Source organism: Ornithorhynchus anatinus, chromosome 2 (genome assembly GCF_004115215.2).
Source record: "Ornithorhynchus anatinus isolate Pmale09 chromosome 2, mOrnAna1.pri.v4, whole genome shotgun sequence".
Taxonomy (NCBI): domain Eukaryota; kingdom Metazoa; phylum Chordata; class Mammalia; order Monotremata; family Ornithorhynchidae; genus Ornithorhynchus; species Ornithorhynchus anatinus.
In genome coordinates, this window is record NC_041729.1 from 42,040,968 (window position 1) to 42,065,719 (window position 24,752).

The 24,752-nt window shown below is 48.0% G+C and overlaps 1 protein-coding gene across 1 annotated transcript in view; it reads left to right on the forward strand.

The window, feature by feature from the left end:
* The first annotated feature begins 5,084 nt into the window (after positions 1-5,084).
* The window catches only part of ADAP1 (ArfGAP with dual PH domains 1), a 132,205-nt gene continuing 112,537 nt past the window's right edge, over positions 5,085-24,752 (forward strand). Inside the window, exon 1 of the mRNA XM_029057735.2 lies at positions 5,085-5,619. Coding sequence (XP_028913568.1) covers positions 5,535-5,619 — 85 coding nt within the window. The 5' untranslated portion in view covers positions 5,085-5,534. The remainder of the gene's footprint in view (positions 5,620-24,752) is intronic.

Below are 24,752 nucleotides of genomic sequence, written 5' to 3' on the forward strand. Positions count from 1 at the left end.
TCATCAATATCAATACTTATTGAGCACTCACTAGTGCACTTGGGAAAATACAATAGAGTTGGCAGACACATTCCCTGTCCACAATGAGCTTACAGTCTAGATGGGGTGACAGACATTAGTATAAATAAATAATTTATAATACATAATTTATGGAAAAGTATTGTGGGGTTGAGGGTGGGGCGATTATCAAATACCCAAAGGTTACAGATCCAAGCGCATGGATGAGGCAAAAGGGGAAGGGAGTCAGGAAAAAGGGGGCTTAATCAGGGAAGGCCTCTTGGAGGAGATGTGACCTTAATAATGCTTTGAAGGTGAAGAGTGGAATATATATATATATATATATATATATATATATATATATGATTATATATATAAACCACAAACAGTTCCTGTTCTCACTTGGCCCTGTCATTGCTGATCCACTATGTCCTGTACTTGTTGGAAAACCTCTGCTTTAAGACAACTCAGTACAGTACTCTTCTTGGGCCTGGAAATCTAATTAGTAAAATGTTAGATCATCAAGAAAAGAAATGTGTATGTAAAAGTCTTTTTTATCCTCTTTGGTATCCATGATCCATGGGTCCTGAGACTTCTTCATTCAGTGTTCTCCCCTTATGAGCACACTGGTTCCAAGGTCAGTGAACTTTCTCCGGGAGATACATGGAACTTTCCAGGGTGGAATTTGGAGCTGGGGAAAAAATAGAGATAAGCAGCAATCAGTGGGATAAAATGTCAAAATGTTCTTTTCCATTTCAGTGAAGAAAGGTTAGGGACTTCACATAGGGAAGATTAGTCCCATTTGAGCAGGGGTAAGCTTGAAACCCTTACCGCTGTCAGTACTAAAACACTCATTCAGCTCTTTCTTCTCCTACCTTCGCTGATCTCTTACTACAACTCAGCCCACAGATTTCACTCCTCTAATGCCAACCTACTCACTGTACCTCAATTTGTCTCACTGTCATTATCCTCCCTCTGGTCTGGAACTCCTTCCCTGTTCATTTCCAACCGACCACCTGTCTCCCCACCTTTAAAGCCCTTCTAAAATCACATCTCCCAGCTCTGCCACTTGTCAGCTGTGTGACTGTGGGCAAGTCACTTAACTTCTCTGTGCCTCAGTTCCCTCATCTGTAAAATGGGGATTAAGACTGTGAGCCCCACGTGGGACAACCTGATTCCCCTGTGTCTACCCCAGCGCTTAGAACAGCACATAGTAAGCACTTTACAAATACCAACATTATTATCTCCCCCTCTAGACTAGTTCTAGTTCCTTGTAGGCAAGGATCATGTCTACCACATTTATTGTATTGAACTCCCAAATATGTAGTTCAGTGTTCTGAGAATAGTAAGCGTTCAATAGATACCATTTATTGACTGAAGCCTTGTAAGGCATCTCTGATTTTCCCAGTCTGCCTCTGGGGAATTCCAGTCTATTACTGCACACCTGTGATGGAACACTGTTCTGAAGAGATAAAGAACACCTTTTCACTTGGGAATTTCAAGCCTTCTGTAATCAATCAACCAATCAGTAAAATCTATTGAGTGTTTACTGTGTGCAGAGCACTGTATTAAGTGCTTGGGAGTGTTCAGTACAACAGAGTTGATGGATGTGATCCCTGCCCTTAATAATATATTCTCAGATTAGCTTTCAAGAGGAGCAGAGGCTATGTGTACACATATTTTCATTGTCATTCTTTTATCTGTACAACAGTGCAGAAATCACATTATCTATTCAAAACTTCTGCAGTGAGACAGTAAATGTTATTAGATGACTTTGGTTTCAAGATCATCTTGAGGTAGTGACAGGGATCTCTTTAGATCCTTAAAGTGACCTGTTTTTAGAAAGTATTTTCATGTGAAATTTTAGGAGCCTTGCCTTTTGATCTGTTACAAAAAGAAAACACCAGATCACTCGGGCCACTGAGAAGGAGTGATACCCAGTGTTGGGGCATATGGCTGGGAGCCAGGATGCCCAAGTTCCGCTCTCAAATCTCCCTCCCGCCCCCAAAATAAAAAAAGTGGTGGAAAGAGAATAAGTAAAGAATTTCATGGCCCTGTAGACCTCAGCCTCCCCAGCTGCAGAAGATTTACCTGATGAATCCTAAGGTGCATATCCAAAATGATAGAGTAGGTGGAGAGGGTGCTGATTTCAATGCCTCCTAGAAACACTGTCTTGGGGGAGAATGGTTGGGGAAAAGTGAGGACTTTTGTGAGCCCTAAATGCTCTCGGGGGAGGCAAGCAGCCAGGAAGGGAGGTGAGAGGGAAGCCAAAGAAGTCCTTGTCCCCTACCCTGCTGAAAGTCCTTTTCCAGAGAAAACCCTCTTGACTAACCTCTATAACTTTTCAGCCAGAATGACCCTTCCCAGGAATGTAGGAGGATACTCTCCTGGCAGGCTGACATCCTCCAGCGACTAATAATTACAATATGAAAAAGGCTGGCATTTAGTAAACCCTGACCGTGTGCTGGGATTATGAGATCAGCCACAATCTTTGCTCTCTACATCGTTCCCGGTTTCTCTTATCCCCGAGAAAACTGAGGCCCAGAGATCTAAAGTCACAGAGTGGGCAAGCGTGGGCACTGGGACCTGAACCCAGGGAAGCAGCATGGCATATTGGAAAGACAGGGGCTCGGGAGTCAGAGGACAGGGGTTCTAATCCTGGCTCCACCACTTGTCAGCTGCGTGACCTTGGGCAAGCCACTTAACTGCTCTGTGCCTTAGTTACCTCATCTGTAAAATGGGGAATAAGACTGTGAGCCCCATGTTGGACAACCGGATTACCTTGTATCTACTCCAGTGTTTAGAAGACTGCCTGGCACATAGTAAGTGCTTAACAAATACCATAATTATTATAACCTGATTACCTTGTATCTACCCCAGTGCTTAGAAGAGTGCTTGGCACATAGTAAGCACTTAACAAATAACATAATTATTATTATAACTATTACCTGATTACCTTGCATCTACCTCAGGGCTTAGAAGAGTTCTTGGCACATAGTAAGTGCTTAACAAATACCATAATTATTATTAGCTGATTACCTTGTATCTACCCAAGTGCTTAGAAGAGTGCGTGGCACATTCATTCATTCAATAGTATTTATTGAGCCCTTGATTCTATTTATTGCTATTTATTGCTATTGTTTTTGTCTGTCCGTCTCTCCCGATTAGACTGTAAGCCCGTCAGAGGGCAGGGACTGTCTCTATCTGTTACCGATTTGTATGTTCCAAGCGCTTAGTACAGTGCTCTGCACATAGTAAGCGTTCAATAAATACTATTGAATGAATGAATGGCACATAATAAGCGCTTGATACTATAGTTATTATTATTATTATAGCCTGATTACCTTGTATCTACCCTGGCACTTAGAAGAGTGCTCAGCACATAGTAAGTGCTTAAATACCATAATTATTATTATAAACTGATTACCTTGTAACCACCTGGCGCTTAGAAGAGTGCTTGGCACATAGTAAGCACTTAACAAATACCATAATTTTTATTATTATTATAAGCTGACTACCTTGTACCTACCCCCGTGCTTAGAAGAGTGCCTGGCACATAGTAAGCGCTTAACAAATACCACCATTATTATAAGCTGACTACCTTGTATCTATTCCGGTGCTTAGAAGAGTGCTTGGCTCATAGTAAGTGCTTAAATACCATAATTTTAATTATTATAAGATGATTACCTTATATCTACCCCGGCACTTAGAAGAGTGCCTGGCACATTCAATAGTATTTATTGAGCGCTTACTATGCACAGACAACTGTACTAAGCGCTTGGAATGGACAATTCGGCAACAGAGAGAGACAATCCCTGCCCATTGACAGGCTCACAGTCTAATGGGGGGAGACAGACGGACAAAAACAGGACAATTTAATCACGGTAAATAGAATCCAGGGGATGTGCTCCTCATTAATAAAATAAATCGGCGCTTAACAAATACCATCATTATTATTATTATAAGCTGACTACCTTGTATCTATTCCTGCGCTTAGAAGAGTGCTTGGCACAAAGTGAGCGCTTAAAGATATACCATAATTATCATCTGTAAAACGGGGATTAACTGTGAGCCTCACGTGGGACAACCTGATTACCCTATATCTCCCCCAGCCTTAGAACAGTGCTGGGCACACAGTAAGCGCTTAACAAATACCAACATTATTATAATTATCATTATTATGAACCCAGGACTCCCGAATCCCAGCCCCGGGTGCTTCTCCTCCAGGAAAGCCTGCCTTCCATCCCTCCGACCCCTTCCCTGCCCCCTGCGCGGGATCATCTGTAAAATGATCTCCTCTGCAAAATGGGGATGAAGACTGTGAGCCCCAGGTGGGACAACCTGATTACCCCATATCTAGCCCAGCACTTGGAAAAGTGCTGTGCACAGAGTCAGCGCTTAACACATAAGTCACTTAACTTCTCTGTGCCTCAGTTACCTCATCTGTAAAACGGGGATTAAGACTGTGAGCCCCACGTGGGACATCCTGATTCCCCTGTGTCTCCCCCAGGGCTTAGAACAGTGCTCGGCACATAGTAAGCACTTAATAATAATGTTGGTATTTGTTAAGCACTTACTATGTGCAGAGCACTGTTCTAAGCGCTGGGGTAATCACAGGGGAATCAGGTTGTCCCACGTGGGGCTCACAGTCTTCATCCCCATTTTACAGATGAGGGAACTGAGGCCCAGAGAAGTTAAGTGACTTGCCCACAGTCACACAGCTGACAAGTGGCAGAACCGGGATTCGAACCCATGACCTCTGACTCCAAAGCCCATGCTCTTTCCACTGAGCCACGCTGCTTCTCCGACAAATACCAACATTATTAAATACCAACGTTATCATTATTTGATATTAATCTTCGGGCACTCTCAGCAATCTTTTTTCGCACCAGGCTTTTTAAATTTTTTTCTCCCCTTACACATGAAGGCACACCCCCAAATCTCTCTCTTTCCCCTAATTTGATCTTTGCACTCCCTTGATCAGCGGGGCCCAAGGGAGGGGTGGTCCCGGGAAGGGCCTGGCCCACTGCGGCGGTGGGGTCCGGACAGCTGGGCAGAACGCAGGGCGCAGGGTGTAGGGCAGGCCGCTGGGGGCCGCCCGTGCCCCGGCCTGGAGGGAAAGGGGCAGGGCCAGGAGGGATCGGGGCTGCGCTGCACGCTGCGACCATCGGACCCGACCCGGCAGGACCGGCCCAAGGAGGAGGCGGAGGCCGGGCACCGGAGGGGCATCGGAGGGGCGGCGGCCTCCTCTTGGCCTCGGGGAGGAATGCGGAACCAGCGGCGGGGCCCCTGAAGAGGGAGCGGGATGGTGGAGCCGCCCCCCTGCCGCTCCCCGTGTCACCCCCTGTGCCACCCTCCCTGCCAACCCACCTCCCGGCCTCGACGGAACCCGGACCAGCGGCCTTGACAGGCGCAGGAGCCACGGGGGGAGGAGGAGGGGAAGAGAAAGGAGGAGGAGGAAGGGAAGAGAAAAAAGAGGAGGAGGAGGAGGAAGGGAAGAGAAAGAGGAGGAGGAAGCCGGAGCTCCCGCATCACCCATGGCGAAAGAGAAGAGCAAGAAGGCTTTGCAGGACCTGCTCCACAGAGCGGGCAACCAGCTGTGCGCGGACTGCGGAGCACCCAGTAAGAAGGGCTGGGGAGGGATGACGGAGATTTTGGTGGGGCTTTTTGGGGGGGGGGGGGGGATAGCTCTCCTTTGGACACGGGTTCTCCTCCGGCCACCCCATCAGCGCTCAGGACAGTGCTTGGCACTCTATCTGTTGGCGAATTGTGCCTTCCCAGCGCTTAGTACAGTGCCCTGCACGGAGTAAGCGCTCAATCCAGAAGATTGAATGAATAGTAAACTGATATGTAAGCGCTTAGTACGGTGCTCTGCATATAGTAAGCACTCAAATGCTAGTGAATGAATAGTAATATAAATGTATATGTTTATATATTTATAATTATATGAATTATGATCACCGATACCGTAATTATTATCTCGCTCCATCGGAGCAGGTCCATTGGGCAAGGGGAGGGGGCGGCGCCACCCCACTGGGGGCAGGGGTACCCTCCCCCTCTTGGCATCCCTTTCACCCCATCTCCATCTCCAGCCCCCCCAGCCTCGGTCTCCACTACAAGCGAGCTTAGAACAGTGCTTGGCACATAGTGAGCGCTTAACAAATATCATTATTATTGTTATTATTAACCAGGGGAGAGGGATTCCCAGGACAGTCCATCGGTGGGATTTAGTAAGCGCCTAGGGGGTGCAGAGGATGGGCACCCCTGGTTTCTGTCCCTGCCAGGTGGGGGGGGGGGGGAATTTATGGGAATAAGCACCCTCCTCCCCCTGCTGCCTGCTGCCGGGGGCGAGGGGAAAAGGGTGGGCACACCTTGCCGCGGCCCCGGCTCCCAGGCTGCGCGAAGCGTGGAGCGGGGGGCCTGCCCAGCGCCCCCCAAGGCTCCGGGGCGGGCCCGGGGGACTTTAACCCTGCGGGGACCCGCCTGGCAAGTTGCTGATTCCACCCTCCTGTGCGGTGCTGGAGGAGGAGAAGCCTTCCCCCTTCCCAACGGGATTCCCCGGGCTCCCCTTGTCTGCTCGTCCTCATCCTTCCCCTCCCCTCTCCCTCCTCGCTCGCCCCTACTGCCCATTGCAAAACTGCGGCCCCGCAAGAAAGAGGAAATCGCGATGAGGCGGGCAGACCGGACCGGGGGAAAGGGGACCCTGCCCTGTCCACCCCAGGCCCGGTGCCCAGACACCGCCTGGTTGGGGTTGAGTGTGAGTGTGTGGGTCTCGGACCCCGGGGGACGAGGTGCCCTGCCGGGCTGGGTTGCCCAAAGTGATGAGCCAGAGAATAATTAAATACTAACTATGATATTTGTTAAGCATTCCCTTCGTGCCAGGCAATGTACTAAGCGCTAGGGTGGATACAAACCAAATCAGGTTGGACGCAGTCCACGTCCCACATAGGGCTCACAGTCCTCATCCCCCTTTTACAGATGAGTAAAGTGAGGCACAGGGAAGTCCGGTGTCTTGCCCAAGGCCGCACGGCAGACAAGTGGCCGAGCTGGGATTAGGACCCGTGACCTTCTGTCTCCCAGGCCCGGGCTCTATGCACTACACCATGCTGCTTCCCATTGCCAGCCCCGGGGTCGCCAGCCTCTGGGGCTGGAGGGAGGGAGAAGCTGGGCTGCGGCACACTGGCTCTTCCCCCTCGCCCTGCACCCCTCAACTCTCTGGCACTGCCCTCCGGTCCCGTGTTCTTCATGGCTGTTGTTCCTAAGCCTCCCGAGTCTCTCCAGACTTTGCTCCGTCTACACAGTTTGCAGAAACGCCACCCGCCCCGAGTCGAGACCCAGATCTGAGGCCTTTCCATCTTTATTCGGGGCCCCTCTTCGCTCTCGGGTGTCTCTGGCCTACCCCTCCTCTCCACCCGCGGGAGCGTTCAAGGCCCTGCTTGGGTGGGGATGCGCGTCTCGGCCCAAAGGCCAGAGAGGCAGAGTTGACAGAGTGAAATTGCCCACGGTGCAGCTTCAAGGTAGTTTCGAGGGGGCCTTCCAAGTCTAGACCACCGATGCATGTTTTTGGTATGTATGAATTGCACTCCGGGATGCCGAGTCAAAGGTTTGGTGGAAGGAATAGAGCTCCACCCTGCTATCGAACACGTCTTGTCAATGCCAGTGCTTAGTGTACAGTGCTTAGCACAAAGTAAGCACTTAACGAGTATCATCAAGAAAATTGGAAACAGCCCATAGGTGTAGGTGGGAAATGTCTTGGCGAACAGATTTCCGCAGTTTCCACAGGCAGTGTTTTTCCAGACTTCCTCCTGCACCCGGCACCATCCAAGTGTGAGGTCCAGCAATTACTGTAATGCAATGGCAGCTAGTTTGAGCTTTGAAGCATATTCATTTAGTACTTCTCCTATTCTAGTGCTGAGCATCCCAGAGCCTTCATCAGAGAGGCTCGAGTGCCCTGCTGCAACTGGGATAGCAGGGTGAAAGGAAGAGAGTGGAGACTGAGCTGCTCTGAGGGATTCTGAGACTTTCAGTCCCAGAAACGCTCAGGGATCTGATGACGGCCGTGGTGGTAGTGGCCGGCAGCAAGCGTCTTGGTCAGCAACCTGCTTCGTCCTTCCCTAGGACAAATCGAGTGGTTATATTGAGAGAGAACACAGTACTAAGTGCTTGGAGGAATACAATGGAGGGAGAAGACACAGTGCTTGCCCTCAAAGAGTTTGGAATCCAATGTGGGCAGAGGGGGGATGGGAGAAGAGAGGCTGGACCCAGCTGGATTGTTCTTCTAAAGTCCCTAATAGAGACCCCAAATAGGGGATGCTGGAGGAGCCAGCCCTCAGCTACCGAATGGGTCACAGCAACCAACCGAGGGCCCCAGGTTGACACGGAATCGCTGTCCCCCAGCTCCCCCCTCTTCGTCTTCCCTCCCCACCCCTCCACTGTCCACATCGTAGTCGAGGAATAAAGTGAGTCATAGTCATTCCACCAGAAGAAAGCCAAGTAACCCTGCGGAGCTACAAATGGCAACCAGCAAGTGATATTTGTTGGAATGCGAAGTGAGGGAAGAAGGTATTTTGGAGGTGTCTTTTGGGAATGGGATAGCTCAGTTCATAAAGATTGGCAGCAATAGCTGGTAGCTTGCTGACAAAAAATCACTCAGTTCACCTACAACAGTTTTTCCCTAGTTGCTTTTCATGTCAACTAATTTGCTTAAGGAACCTCCCCATCGAGAGTGTGGGGAATAGGCAACCAGTACATTTTTCCAAGCAAATACACAGTACTCTTCCTCAAACTGTCCATTTGGGCTGGCCATATTTTTTTCCTCGGTATGAATGGAGTTAAACCGATGGCTTTTATGAAAAGTGGCATTCTCCTTCCGAAATCACCCAAAGAGGCCCTGTTGCTATAGATCCCACATCTCCCTGAATCCAGTGTAGCCCTCGTATCAATCCATCAATCATATTTATCGAGTGCTTACTGTCTGCAGAGCACTGTACTAAGCATTTGGAAGAGTAGAGCATACCAGAGGTGGTAGACATTCCCTGACCACAAGAAGCTTACGGTCTAAAAAGGGAGATAGGCTATATAAATAAATTATGGATACGTACATAAGTGCTTTGGGGGCTGAGGGAAGGGTGAATAGAGGGGACAAATCCAGTTGCAAGGGTGACACAGAAAGGAGTGGGAGAAGATAAAATGAGGGCTTAGTCAGGGAAGGCCTCTTGGAGGAGATGTGCCTTCAATAAGACTTTGAAGGAGGGGAGAGTGTTCCAGGTCAGAGGCAAGATGTGGGCGAGAGGTAGGCGGAGAGATAGAGGAGATCAAGGTACAGTGAGTAGATTGGCAATAGAGGAACAAAGTGTGTGGGCTGGGTTGTAGTAGAGCAGTGAGATGAGGGGGAAAAATGATTGAAGTTAGAAATCCTGTTCCATTATTTTTTCTTGATACCAACTTCAGCCTCCACAGCCATCCCTCTGACCTGGGAACAGATTGAGTCCTGTGACACTGGTTTATCCATAAACTGAGAACATAAACTGTCATGTTACTCTCATGACATGAGGGCCATTATGCATCCTTGGGAATGAATGACCCCTTTCCTGCTTTCGTAACTGGACTCTCACTCTTGCTCATCTTCTTCCTGCTCCCACCCAGCTTCTTCCTTTCATCCCTACCCCACCGGTCATCCTCTTGCAGTTCCCCCTGAGAGAACCTCACTCATAATGGAGCCTTCTCCTCTCACTGATACAGCCACTCCTCACCCTTCCTTTAGTCACTATTAACATGATTTCCCCTTCTTTGAGGCCCCAGGGATTCTGCTGTGTGCTCATTTACTCTAAATTGGGTGTAGGGATTGCACATTGGAGCCACATGTGAAGAGTAGGTGGGTTTCACTAGAGAAGAGTGAATCAGTTACCAGAGTTGCTATGTGAAGGCCTCGGGGCCCGTAGCAAGGAGCTGAGAGGTTCTGAGAATGGACTGACTGAGGAGGGAAGTCCTGGATCGCTTCCTGCCCATTATCCCAGCCTTGATATTGAATTACGGTTTGAGTAATGGCTCGTGTCTTTCTCTTCGAATACGTGGCATCCTGTCAAATGTAACATTCCCTGCTAATCGTGCACCTGGCGTGTTCGGATGCAAGACTGTTTCCGTGGAGAAATTGTATCTGATATGGGCGGTAGCTGGCCACGCTTCCATCTGATTGCAGGCTCAGAAACTTGCTGCTGCTGCTCTGTGCAGCGAGAGGGAGGGGGAAGGGAGACGCATTATGCAGTCACCTCAATTTTATTCTCTAACAGGAATGAATTCAAGAATACAGCTTTTTCCTCTGGCTTAGGATTTTTGCTTGAAGACAATATGCTCCCCACTTCCCCAAAGAATAAAATGCCTTGTTAATGATCTGTTTCTTGAATCAGAGAAGCAAGCATTTTTGGGGTAGTGCAGTAGCTGTTATTGGGTGGCCCATCAATTTAGGATTTCAGCCATAGTGTTCATTCAGTGTCTGTGTTCTCTTTGATTTGGCCGGACCGTGTTTTTGTGTGTGTGTGTGTGTGTGTGTTGATTCAGCTGGGGCTTTGGGCCTGCCTCTCATCCAACCAAACTTCATCCTCAGTTTTCTCTCTCTCTCTGCCGGTGCTGGGGTTTGGCCAGCATCATGGTTGCTGTGTTCATTGAGCGGGACAGAGGCAGGAAATGTATCTCTGTGTCCCGGAGAGAGAGCCAAAGGGGAGAGCGAGTCAGCGGAGGATAGGAATCAAGTAAAACCTTTCCATTGTTGTCAGCAGCAATCCAGGGCTAGCTTCAGGTTTAGTCGTTTTTGACCTTTGAGTGGCTGCTAGTGCTCTTTTACCCATCTGTTCATCAGAGGCAGAAGGGGGAGAGGCGATAGGCGTGGCACTCGGACATGTTGGGTTCAGAAATCCCTCCAGGGCTAATGACTGCGGAAAAATGGAACTCCAGCCACTTAGATGGTCTCCGAATGTGTGACCCAGAAGCATGTCCCAGGAATCTCGGGAGACCTATCGGCACCCCTACTGTCCCACGTAAAGATGATGCGTGCCTGTGATGGTGGGGTAAATGGAATTCCGAAGCTGGTGAAACCTGCTGTGCAGAAGCGTGTCGTCACAACTGCTCTCCAGGTTCTGGGGTGTATCTGGCCGTCTTTATTCTTGTCTCCAGCACAAGCAGGAATAGGTTTCCTTGTTCTGCAGTTGAACTAGCTTTCCCTCATAGCTGTCACTTTAATAATAATAATAATGTTGGTATTTGTCATATGCATTCCATATAATGTATGCGACAAGTACTCAATCAAATAATCATATTTATTGAGTGCTTACTATGGTAGAGCACTGTACTAAGCGCTTGGGAAAGTACAATGCAACAAAATTAGCAGATACGTTTCCTGTCCATAATGAGCTTACAGTGTAGAGGGGGAGACGGACATCAAGTATTGTATCGAGAGCTTGAATAGATACAGTATAAACCAATTAGACACTGACCCTGTCCAACATGGGGCTCACAGGCTAAAGGGGAGGGTGAACAGGTATCTTATCCCCATGTTTACGGATGAGGAAACTGAAGCACAGAAGTTGAGACTTGCCCAAGGTCACCCGGTAGGCGAATGGCACAGCCAGGATTATAACCCAGGTCATCTGTCTCCCAGGCCCAAACTCTTCTCTGCTTCTCTCAGTCCTCTCTGCACCCGTCACCCAGCTCTTTCCTAGTTACTAAGATGACAAAGAAGTTGGCGTGTCTGCTTTTCTTTGGTTTAATGCCTCTTCCCCCTGGGAACAGGTCTGAGCTGACAGTGAGTTATATGGCAGAGGAAAGAGTATTAGGAAGGATGTGGATAGGGCAAGCAAAGAAGTGCTGTTCACCAAAAAAAATCCCATAACCCCCGTTGAAGATTGAAGGCAGGGTATTCAAGCCGAACAATGGGAAGCACTTCTTTACTCAGCAGGTGTGAGGCTGATGGAATTCATTCTGCAGTCAGAAAATGTGGATTCAAGGCGGGGTGGGTTAAATTCATGGGTAACGGAATCTATAGTGAGGTTTCAAGAGCGGGGAGAGAGTTGGAGATGCATATAAGGGACGTGCCTTATGTCGGAAATCAAGGATACCGTGGTTCCTCCAGATATTCAGTCAGTGGAATTTATTGAGCACTAATCAGGTATTGAGCACTATACTAAGTCCTTGGCAGAGTATGATACAACCAAGTGGATAGACAATGTTCCCTGTCCACATTTTGTTGTCAGTGCCAGAGTAGAGTCCTGGACAGGATATTGGGGTGGGGCATCCATCAGTCAATCATATTTATCGAGCGCTTACTGTGTGCAGAGCACTGTACTCAGCATTTAGGAGAATATAGTATAACAATAAACAGACCCGTTCCTTGCCCACAACGCACTTACAGTGGAGAGGAATACTGCAGGAGCAGAGGGTGTACAGTCCCCAGCTCCCTGCTGTGGGGGCAAGGCTTCACATGAGCTCTGAGAGCTTGGAACTCCCCTTCCCCCTCACCCCAGCGGAGCAGAGTGCCATGGCGAGAAGCCATGAGAAGCAGGGTAGCTTAGTGGAAACAGCAGGCGCTTGGGAGTCAGAGGACCTGGGTTGTTCCGCCATTCTGTACTGTACTCTCCTTAGTGCTTAGTGCAGTGCTCTGCACACAGTAAATGCTCAACAAATACTGTTGATTGCTGAGTGACCCTGGGCACTTCACTTAACCTCCCTATGCCTCAGTTTCCTCATCTTTTAAATTGGATATTCAATACCTGTTCTGCCTCCCTCTTAGATTGAAAGCTCTGTGTGGAACGGGGGATGTGTCCGATTTGCTAAACTTGTTTCGACCCTGGTACTCAGGACAGTGTTTGGCACATAGTAAGTGCTTAACAAATGTCATAATTATTTTGGGGACCAGAGGGTGGATGAGATACACTTGATAGAATTGGGAATGTTGGAGTAAATATTCACTGAACCATGGAAGGGGAGGGTTCACTGTGCCCCACTGAAGGCCTAGGATGACAGGGGCGAGGATGGCTTTTCCCCTTGCATTTCTTTCTTTCACATGATGAATGGATGAAATTAGAATTTTCAGGTTGAAATTATTGTTTCTTTATGGTCTTCCTTCTTAGAGCTGGAATTCCTTAAGGGCAAGGGCTATGACATTCAGTTTCTGAATAAGTTTTTCAATAAATGCTATTGATTGATTTTTCCCCAACTTCAATGCTCTGGTCAGTGTAGACACTCCAGCCATTTTGGAAGATGGAAGTGGTTGGAAGACCTTTGGTTTGACCCAGAATGGCATTTTCTGTGTACTTAAACCTTCCCCTGCCCATCTCGGGTCACAAGGATTGGGGCAGCTGGCAGGAGTGATTGTTGGATGGTTTGGAAAGTCTAATCCCAGCATCCCTCCCACAGTTTGCAGTGTGGCCTTGGCCTATCTACTTTGCCTCCCCTAGTTCAAGTTTCCTCCTGGAAATTGGCAAAATCTGGGCCAGTGGTTTAGCCGAACACTGTGGAGGATATGAACACCTAGAAGAGAGACATGAAATTGAGTAGGTTGGTGTTGCTGTAACACCTCCTTTCCCATCAAGGTTACAAACACAGCGCTTGTCCCGCAAGATGGATAGAGACCTGAGAGGGTGATTTCCATTTTTTGTTTCTTTGTTTAGGTGCACAAGTGTCCACAGGTGATGGTCAGGTCTGGCAGGCTTTCAGTCTCCTTGGGGGCAACTCAGGGCTAGTGTCTTCCTCCAGTGGCAACTATGTTTGTCATTCAAATTCTAATTGGTTGGGACTGTTAGCAATCCTGAAGGAAAAATGGGTTCTCCTAGATCCCCACTGCCTTGCACATGTTGGCCTTGCCTAGGACTAGCGGCGAGCACCAGGACAAACCTTCTAGACTGTCCCACATGGAACTCACCCATTAAGAGGGAAGGAGGACAGCTATTTTTATCCCCATTTTACAGATGAGGAAATGGAATCAAAAAGGGATTTTAAAAAAGCCGCATAGCAGGCAAGTGGTGGAGTTAAGACTAAAACCCAGGTCTCCCAATTCCCAGACTCTTCTGGGTCATGCTGTATATTACTGAAACATGTAAAGGTTGAAATATCTACTTGCAGCAGGGCCAGTATGGAGGTTGGGGGCGGCGGGGTGAACCACTTTGGGCTACTGGGTCATCAGACGTAATTTGACCTTGCCTAGATCTCATCTATCTCACCGCCAACCTCTCACCCACGTCCTGCCTCTGGCCTGGAGCACCCTCCCTCCTCATATCCGGCAGACAATTTCTCTTCCCCACTTCAAAGTCTTATTGAAGGCACATCTCCTCCAAGAGGCCTTCCCTGACTTAGCTCTCCTTTGCTCTTCTCCCACTCTCTTCTGCGTCTCCCTGACCTGCTCCCTTTATTCATCCCCCTCCCAGCCCCACAGTACTTATGTACATATCTGTAATTTATTCGTATTAATGTCTGTCTCCACCTCTAGACTTTTAGCTCATTGTGGGCAGGGGATCTCCATTTATTGTTATACTCTCCCAAGCGCTCTGTACACAGTAATTGCTCAATAAATAGGATTGAATGAATGGTGGTGTCCCCAACCCCATGGATCCGTCTATTTCTAGCTCAGGAGCTGCCTGTTATCGTGTTTGCAGGGCCGGGGGGGTAATGGAAGTGGGGCGAGGTGGAGATTATGCTCCATCTCCCGCAGGCCTGCTGAGAAATGGGTGGGGACTCAGAGTGGGGTGACCTTGACTGGCATCCAGATACGGGGTGCGATTTAGGAGTGTGACCTCCCCTCCCTCTCCACCCCTCCTTAAGGCAACTCCTAATCAGTCAATTAAAAGCCGGTTCTGCACCCTGCTGCCCGGGCCATGCCAGGGGCGGGGAAACATCCTGTCACTTCCCAGGATCTGATGGTGGGGTGCTTCCTCCCAACGTGGCCAGTTGAAACATCAGTGGGAGAATCCAGTCGGGGGAGGCTTCGGCCTGCAGCTCTTAGCTCCCTAGCCACTGGGTGAAAGCTTTAGACCCACCCCCACCCAAGATCTCAGGAACATGCGCTCAACTCCCCTGGAAGCTGGAGACACGCAAAGGGGATCTGGTGGAGTGTTGCTCCCTTCTGAAAGCAGTAATAGTTTCCCCCCAGGACTGAAAGGAAAAATAATTTGTTGCTGAATTGATGGTGGCTAGTGAGCTTCCTGGGGTGGGGAAGGGGTGATGAGGGGGAAGGGTTGGCAACAGCCACGGTGGGTTGTTGGCTTTTGGCAGGAGTTGGGGAGAGTGTGGATGTCGCTGCCTCAACCAGAGTTGTGAGCCAGTTCTTGTTCCCTTCCAGGGCTAGTGTCACAAACTATCTTTTGGGGTTATGTTAATGTTGGTATTTAAGTGCTTACTTTGTGCAGAGCATCCTCCTAAGTGCTGGGGTAGATACAGGGTCATCAGGTTGTCCTACGTGAGGCTCACAGTTAATCCCCATTTTATAGATGAGGGAACTGAGGCACAAAGAAGTAAAGTGACTTGCCCACAGTCACACAGCTGACAAGTGGCAGATCTGGGATTCGAACCCATGACCTCTGACTCCCAAGCCCGGGCTCTTTCCACTGAGCCACGCTGCTTCTCCGTATGTGAATTAACTCTCGGGGCTGGAGATGAATGAATCTGAGCTCATCGTTCAGCCCTATAGGTGGGGTTGGGGAGAGTTTCACTGCCCTTCCATACATACAGTTGACCTGCGTATTTGAAGACGATAGCAGTGACGTGGAAGAGAATTTATGAATGTGTGTGGCTGAAGAGACCAATGTGGGATCCACAGTTCTGGCCATATTGGGCAAACAAAAAGGTTGTCCCTTGTTACGTTGTTGTGTTTAATGTTTTTTGCTCCTGGGACTGTTTTCTCTTTGGCCTCCTCCTCGTCTCTCTTTCCATGCAAAAATTGTGCTCAAAGAGAGCCACTCCCTTCTGTATGGCAGTGTGCCATGCTGGTCTGTCCTCAAGAATTGACTCCCATTTTTCTGCGGGAGGCAGCACGACTTTAAGACCCTTCCTCTGCCTTCCTTGCCTTGGAGTTTCCCACATTCAGGTCTCCACCCCGCAGCTGTTTGGGTATCCTGTTGCCGTTCGTTCTCCTCACATGCGCCATCCAGTATAGCCATGTTAAGGCGAGCAGAGCTTCAATGCCTGGGGACTACCGACCTTCCAGAACTTCCACAGCTGATGGCTCCTGGCTGGATTTCACTCCCGTAAGACCCTCTCTCCCAGCCTGATACACATCCCACTTTCCAGCTCTGACCCTAACCACCATTAGAGGGTTAAGAGGGAGAGAAGAGCAGTGAACCAATTAATGGTATTTATTGGGCACCTTCTATATGTAGAGCACTGTAGTAAGTGCTTGGGAGAGTCCAATATAATAGTCAATAGACAAGATCCCTGCCCTCAAGGAGTTTACAATCTAGTGAGGGAGGCAGGCATAAAAAGAAATTACAGATAAGGGAAGCAGCAATAATAATGTTGGTATTTAAGCACTTGCTATGTGCAGAGCACTGTTCTAAGCGCTGGGGTAGATACAGGGTATCAGGTTGTCCCACGTGAGGCTCACAGTTAATCCCCATTTTACAGATGAGGTAACTGAGGCACCGAGAAGTTAAGTGACTTGCCCACAGTCACACAGCTGCCAAGTGGTAGAGTCGCGATTCGAACCCATGACCTCTGATTCCCAAGCCTGGCTCTTTCCACCGAGCCACGCTGCTTCCAAGAAGCAGGGTGCTGCTTCTGGGCAAGTTATAAGGCAAAGTACAAAAGTGCTGTGGGGCTGGAGATGGGGTACCAAAGTATTTAAGGGGTACCCACTCACTTTCACCAGCATTAATACATTTTCTCGGAGCAGTTTACTTGGTTCTCACTGAAAGAGCCACCTCTAGGAGGAGAAATCACTAATAACATTTTGTCAAGACTTTTATGTAGGAGTATTTAGGGAGCTAAAAAATGAACAGGAGTTGAGTTCATATTTTTCTTTTGCAAATAGGAGTAAATCAATGGAAACACCAGGTGTTTTTGATGAGAACACCCCCGACATGTTTCAGTGGATTAAGCCAGGAGAATCAAACTAACCAGTCTAAAGTTTAGATAAGTACTGTTGTGTAGTCTGGAACACCTTTTCTAAATGCTAGTTGTTACACTCTTACGATGTGTTAAGCACTATTTGAAGCGCAGGGGTAGATACAAGCCCCATCACACATGGGGCTTACAATCTAAGTAGGAGGGAGAACAGGTTATTGAATTTAAATTTTACACAAGAGGAAACTGAGGCAAATAGAAGTTAAGTGATATACCCAAGGTCATATAACATTGATTGATAGGTGGCAGAGCTGGGATTAGAACCCATGTTAAGTGACTTTGGGCTAATCACTTAACTTCTCTGTGCCTCAGATACCTCATCAATAAAAGGGGAATTAAGACTGTGAGCCCTACATGGGCCGTGTCCAACCTGATTAGCTCGTGTCAACCCCAGCGCTAAGAACAGTGCCTGGCCCATAGTAAGTGCTTAACAAATACCATTAAAAAACAAACTAAACAAAAGTGTCCATGTCCTCTGACTCCCAGACCCAGCTCTTTCCACTAGGCCACACTACTTCCTTTGTTGTTCCTAAAGTCTACTTGTGGCAATCATGCCTTGTGGCTCTCTAACCTCTGAAGAGGCTCTTATGTTGCTGCTGCTGCTGTGCTCTGCTCACAGTAAGTGCTCAATAAATATGATTAGATGGATGAGTGAATGCTATCAGTAAGTGTGGTTTGGCTGGAGTAAAAACCTGCTCTGAGCCGGCCAGGACGTCCTTCCTCTAGCCCACAGACTTCCTTCGTTCCTGGGGACAGCAGGGCCCATCAAAGGGCAAGCAAATCGGGCGGATCTTAAAGTAATCTGCCCCCTTCTCATTCTGTTTCTTTTTTTAAAGGTTTGTGAGGCAGTCTGGGGTGGGGGAGGCGGCCGCTTAGCAGAGTGACAAGGGGAGAAGCAGCTGGAGGAGTGAAGGGATAACATTGGGCGAGTAGGGATGGAGAGAATTTGGGGAATCCCTCTAGAGTGTAAGCTCATTATTTCTCCCACTTGCTTAGTACAGTGTTGGGCACATAGTGCCCAATAAATGCCATTGATGATGATGATAATGACGATGAATCAGAATGGAAAGCAGCGTGGCCTAGTGGAAAGAGAATGGGCATGGGAGTCAGAGGATCTGGGTTCTAATTGCAGCTCCACCGCTTGTCAGCTGAGTGACCTTGGGTAAATCATTTAACTTTCCTGGGCCTCAGCTACGGCATCTATAAAATGGGGATTAAGACTGGGAGTCTATGTGGGACAGGGACAGTGTCCACCCTGATTAGCTTGTATCTACCCCAGCGCTTAGTATCGTGCCTGGCACATAGTAGTGCTTAATAAACAGCATTAAAAAATTGGAAAAAAAAAGTCAGAAGAAATTCCCTGTCTGGGTGTCTGCTAATATTACCCTTAAAGATCTCTGGGACAGGACTGCATTATGTTTTAGGAGAGCAGATTTTCTTTGGATTATCCACGATGGAAATGTACATCTTCTCATGCAGTGTCATCGGGTGTTGGCTGAATGCATTTGTGTGACTGGGTGCTGCCGAGATCCTGGAGGAGACGCGGTCCCTGCCTTCAGGCTGTCAGAAACTACAACAGAAATGAGTTTCTTCCTTGACTGCCCACGTCATCGCCTGTATTGACGATGTCACAGGCAGAGGAGAGGCAGGATTTTAGGGGATGAAGCATGGGCCTGGGATTCAGAAGGACCTAGGTTCTAATCCCAGCTCTGCCAGTTGCTTGCGGTGATACCTTGGGCAAGTCACTTCACTTCTCTGTGCCTCAGTTTCCTTAACTGTAAAGAGGGGATACCTGTTCTCCTCCTACTTACTGTGAGCCCCTTGTGGTCAGGGATTGTGTCCAACCTAATTAACTTGTATCTACCCCAGGGCTTAGGACAGTGTTTGACACATAGTAAATGTTTAACAAATACCATAAAAAATTAGAGGAGGCTAGGAGCCCCAGCACTTCCTAATCAATCAGTGGTACTTATTAAGCACAGATTGTATGTAAAGCCTTGTACTGAGTGCTTGGGAGAGTACAATAGAGTTGGTAGAATAATATAATAATAGCAATAATTATGGTATTTGTTAAGCACTTACTATATGCCAAGCACTGTTCTTAGCACTGGGATAGATTCAGGGTAATCAGGTGTCCCACCTGGGGCTCACAGTCTTAATCCCCATTTTACTGTAGAGGTAACTGAGGCCCAGGGAAGTTAAGAAACTTGCCCAAGGTCAAACAGCAGACAAGTGGCAAAAGCGGGATTAGAACCCACATCCTCCAACTCTGAAGCCCAGGCTCTTTCCACTAAACCATGCTACCACTGAAATCATCCCTGCCCACCAGAAGATTACATACAGTCTAGTGGATCAAGCAGGGATTGGACAGAAAGCCCCAGCAAGGATCCATTTTCCTTTCCAGTGGAAGCATGGGTTCCTTTGGTCATGCTAGGGCTTAGGACTCCCTCTTCCTCTGTGGAATATTCCCCCACACCCTAGCTCCAACCTCGGGCACCCTGGGGGCAGTGACTGCAGGAGAGAGGTGGGGGTGAGAGGGTGGGTCACTTCTTTATTGCCCCAGAAACTGGGGATGGGGGTGGGGTTGGGGGGGCAGCAATGCTACTTGGGTGGGCAGGCAGGTGGCAGAGTCAGGCCGGGGTTGGCTGGAGTTGCTAGGGTGGGGCTGCCCGGCCCTGCATTCCCTTGGGCCACCTGCTAGCCTTGGGCCACCTCTCTGGTTGTGTCACTGGCTGCCCTAGAGACCTGCAGGAATCTAGTCCAGTGTAGGGACACGCAGCCCTGCTCAGAGCCCAGCGACCAGTCCCACAATGGTCCTAACCGGATGGGTGGTTCCAGGATTTTTGGTTACAAGGATTTTTTGTTACAAGGTTCACACCTGTTCTATTTCATCCCCTTGATTCTATTTATTGCTATTGTTCTTGTCTGTCCATCTCCCCCGATTAGACTGTAAACCCGTCAAAGGGCAGGGACTGTATCTGTTACCGATTTGTACATTCCAAGCGCTTAGTACAGTGCTCTGCACATAGTAAGCGCTCAATAAATACTATTGAATGAATGAATCTTACTTCCAGCCCTGCCAATAAGCCTCTTCTTCCACTCCTCCTCTCACTTTGGGAGTGATCAGAAATGCCCCAACTTGGCCCCAACTCAGGACTTGGAGCCTTTTGTAGAGAGTAGGGAAACTGAGTGTTAGAAGTGAAGAAAAGGAGTAAGGATTGAGGTTTTTATTGGGCTGGACTCTTGAATTTGAAGTATAACTTCTCACAACCAATCATATTTGTTGAGTGCCTTTTGTGGAGAGAACTCTGTACTAAGCACTCATTCATTCAATCGTATTTTTTGAGCGCTTACTGTGTGCAGAGCACTGTACTAAGCACTTGGAATATACTATTTGGCAACAGATAGAGACAATCCCTGCCCAACAACGGGCTCACAGTCTAAAAGTAGGCATCAATACCATCATAATAGATAAATAGAATCATAGATTCATTCATTCATTCATTCAATAGTATTTATTGAGCCCTTACTATGTGCAGAGCACTGTACTAAGCGCTTGGGATGAATAGGTCGGCAACAGATAGAGACAGTCCCTGCCGTTTGACGGGCTTGCAGTCTAATCGGGGGAGATGGACAGACAAGAACAATGGCAATAAATAGAGTCAAGGGGAAGAACATCTCGTAAAAACAATGGCAACTAAATAGAATCAAGGCGATGTATATATAGATATATATATAGATATATGTATATAGGTATATATAGATATATACACATTGTTAGTAAAATAGAGTAATAAATAATGTATACAAATATACACAAGTGCTGTGGGGCAGGGAAGGGGGTAGAGCAGAGAGAGGGAGTAGGGGGAATGGGGAGGGAAGGAGAGGCAGAGGGAAAGGGAGGGCTCAGTCTGGGAAGGCCGCCTGGAGGAGGTGAGCTCTCAGTAGGGCTTTGAAGAGGGGAAGAGAGTTAGTTTGGCATCTGTGATGAGTGAGGGCATTCCAAGTTGGGAGAGCACAATAGAATTAGAAGATAGGCGTCCAGTCTGGTGGAGAAGTTTACCATATGTGGGGACAAATTTCTTGCGTTTTTGTAATTGTAGGTTTTAAGCATTTACTAGGTGCCAGGCACTATACTGAGTGCTGGGATAGATTGAAAATAATCAAGTTGGACACAGTCTGTGTCCCACATGGGGCTCACAATCTTAACCCCCATTTTGCAGATGAGGTACCTGAGGCACAGGGAAGTGAAGTGATTTACCCAAGGTCACACAGCAGGCAAGTGGAGGAGCTGAGATTAGAACCCTGGTCCTTTTGACTCTCAGGCCTTTGCTCTATCCACTAGTCCGCCCTGCTTCTCAGCTTCTCTGAATTTGTTTTCCCATTGGTGAAATACAGGTGGATGGTGGCATGGGGATCCTGGCTAAATTAATCATGCCTTTCCAAGTATTTTTTCAGATCCTTAGTTGAAAAACATTTTAGGAGCATGAAGCTATTAGAGGTAAAAATAGTCGAAAGCTAAATGATCATCTTGTGCTACAAGAATTTCCTCTCTCGCACATATTTATTTATTAAGCCACAAAGTCACTTCATCCCCCTGGGCTATCATGCAGTCACTGTAAATAGCAGCCATCAGTTTCCTTTTTGGGTGTTTTGAATAGGGCTCAGGTTTCAACTGCTCCACCATAAGCATCGGTCACCACCATACCCCAGAGATCTTCACGAAAACATCTCTCCCCCACACCCCACTCCCCTCAGAGGGTCTAATTAGAGACCTATCACAGCAAACGAAAATCCAGGTTGAGCAGAAGAGGAACCTCCTCTCCCAGTTTTAGTCAAACCAGTAGTAGTAGTAGCATTTAGTGCATTTAGCATGCAGTGCCCTGTACTAGTCACTTGGGAAGCTGTAAGATATTTTCCTTGCCCACGGAGTCCATTAGACACTTTTTTTAAGGGCAGAAATCCTTCTAGTTGAGGGATCTGAAGGAAATGCCTCAAGTGTCGGCTTGGGCCCTTTCAACAGTCCCTGGAGTTCGATTCTCCCCTGTTTGAGGAGCCAGGAGTGTTAGTTGTACAGAATGGCCTGGGCTCAGGGGATTCAGATTGCACCCCGGGCTAGCTCAGGGGCCGGCAACCTGTCTGTGCAGCAGGGACATGCAAAAGTCACCTCAAGCTGGGCCCATGGCAATGGGATCACACTATTACCACACACTGAATCCTGAAGCCACAGCCGCTTTCTAGCAATGGCTACCTCTGTTACGTTGCCCTCCCCATCTCCACCCCCCTCCCCAAACCCCATTCTGTCCCTGTCTCCCCCGGGCCAGGGCCAGGGTTGGGAGGGGAGGAAGGGGCAGAGCGTTGAGCCAGCACTGACAGCCACAATCACAACGGCTCCCTCCTCAGTCAGGCCTTCCCTGAGTAAGCCCTCCTTTCCTCTTCTCCCACTTCCTTCTGTGTCACCATGACTGGCTCCCTTTATTCATCCCCTGCTCCCAGCCATACAGCACTTACGTACTTATCTGTAATTTACAGTAATGTCTATCTCCCCCTCTAGACATAAGCTCGTTGTAGGCAGGGAATGCATCTGTTTATTCGTATATTTTACTCTCCCAAGCTCTTAGTACAGTGCTCTGCGCACAGTAAGTGCTCAGTAGATATGACTGATTGACTGAGTCTGTCCTTGTCTCCCCAGCAGTGGCAGCAGGGGAGGGGAGGAAGGGCTAGAAGTGGAACCTGAGGCCCAGTGCGGCCAGAAAGGGATTCCGGTCCATTCAGGCTGCCTGGACCCTGGGCCTGAAAAACTTTTCCACAGTCCATTTCCTCCACTATGGCCCTGAGGCCCTTTCTGCTCTGGGGGCACAGCTGTATTGGTTGGTTGCTTATCTCAGGGTGGAGAGCAGAGGGGAAGGGAAGGAAGAGAGATGACAGGGGTCGGAGACCCTAGGTGCCAAACACTTCAGGCAGTCCTCACATCTGTCTACCTCTGTTCTCCCATCCATCCACCTACCACCTGCTCACCACCCCCCGACTTTCAGGCCACACTATATCTCTAGATTTAAGCTCTTTGTGAGCGGGGCATGTGTCTGTTTACTGTTATATTCTCCCAAGTGCTTAGTACAGTGCTCTGCACCCAGTAATGGCTCAAATATGATTGAATGAATGAATCCCTGGTAGGTGGCTCCTCCTCAGAACACCCCCGAGGCCCCTGAGTCACACTGGGCTTCAAGAAGAGCCAGGTGTGACTCGTGAGCCAGAGAAGACCAATCCCCCTTCTGGCTAAGGGCGCCTCTGCCTTTTGGGCCTGAATTTATGCTCCTTCAAAGTAGAGAAGATTCTAGTTCTATTTTGGCTCAAAGCAGAGTTACTTCAGGCAAAACCTTGAAGGAGAGTGTAGGGTCTGCAAGGAGAGGCTGCATTAGAAAAAGAGAAAGCGATGACCCTTAAGGAATGCTGTGTAAGGGAAAAGCATTGTTATTGTAAGAGCTGGTTTGTTTACAAGTTCATCATTACAGCAGCCAACTTTGGAGATGGGGTGGGGGGGCGGTGGATGGGATTCAGTCTTTTAAGGGATTTGTCTCTGCAGAATATCACAGCAGAAGCTGTGTCACTAGACAAGGAAAAGGCAGCCCAGGGGGGAATAAAAGCTATGACTTCCAGTGACTTCCCCTCCTGAGATTGACTGAGAAGGGTCTTGGTTGCTTGTGTTGAAACTTGAGTCTTGGAGTGGGGATTTTGAGGTGTTAAAGAGAACTCTTTTTTTAATTTGGCTAAAAATTGGGCTTAAATTTTTTTAATGTGGGGCTTTCATTTGTAATAATAATAATTGCACTACATGTGTTTCTTTGGTCACATTATTCCTTTCGATGTTTGCAGATGACCCAAAGACAGAAAGTAGGGCTGAAAGAAAGTTCAACAGCACAGTTCCCTGACTTAATTTAAAGAATGAAACTCTAGGATCAATCCAAAATGTAACACTTACCAAGATTTGATTTTAGTGTTAGGGGTTTGTATATTGGAGCACAAAGAATGATGACATTCACAAAAGAGATAAACCCAAACTGACCACGAGTGCCAGTTACCAAAGAAAATCCCAGGCTCTTTTCAGAGTGGGGTGAAGGAAAATTCCCTAGAAAAATGATTTACGATAGGGAAAAGTTACCAAAGCTTTTAATACTGCAAATATATGAGTGTTAACTGTTCAGTGTTAACTGTGTGTGTCAAATACTGGAGTAGATGAGTTTGAGAAGCTGTGTAGCCTAGTGGGAAGATTATGGGCCTGGTAGATTATGGTTAATTGTTAAAGAATTTACTATGCATTAGCCACTGTAACTAAGTGCTGAGGTAGTTACAGGTTAATCAGGGTGGACAGAGTCCATGTCTCATATGGGGCTCACAGTTTTCATCCCCATTTTACAGGTGGGGTAACTGAGGCAAAGAAAATTTAGTGACTTGCTCAGGATTACACAGTTTATAAGTGTGTGCTTGTGTCTGTAAACCCGTCAAACGGCAGGGACTGTCTCTATCTGTTGCCAACTTGTTCATTCCAAGCGCTTAGTACAGTGCTCTGCAAATAGTAAGCGCTCAATAAATACTACTGAATGAATGAAGTGTCAGTGTCAGGATTAGAACCTAGGTTTTTCTGACACCCAGAC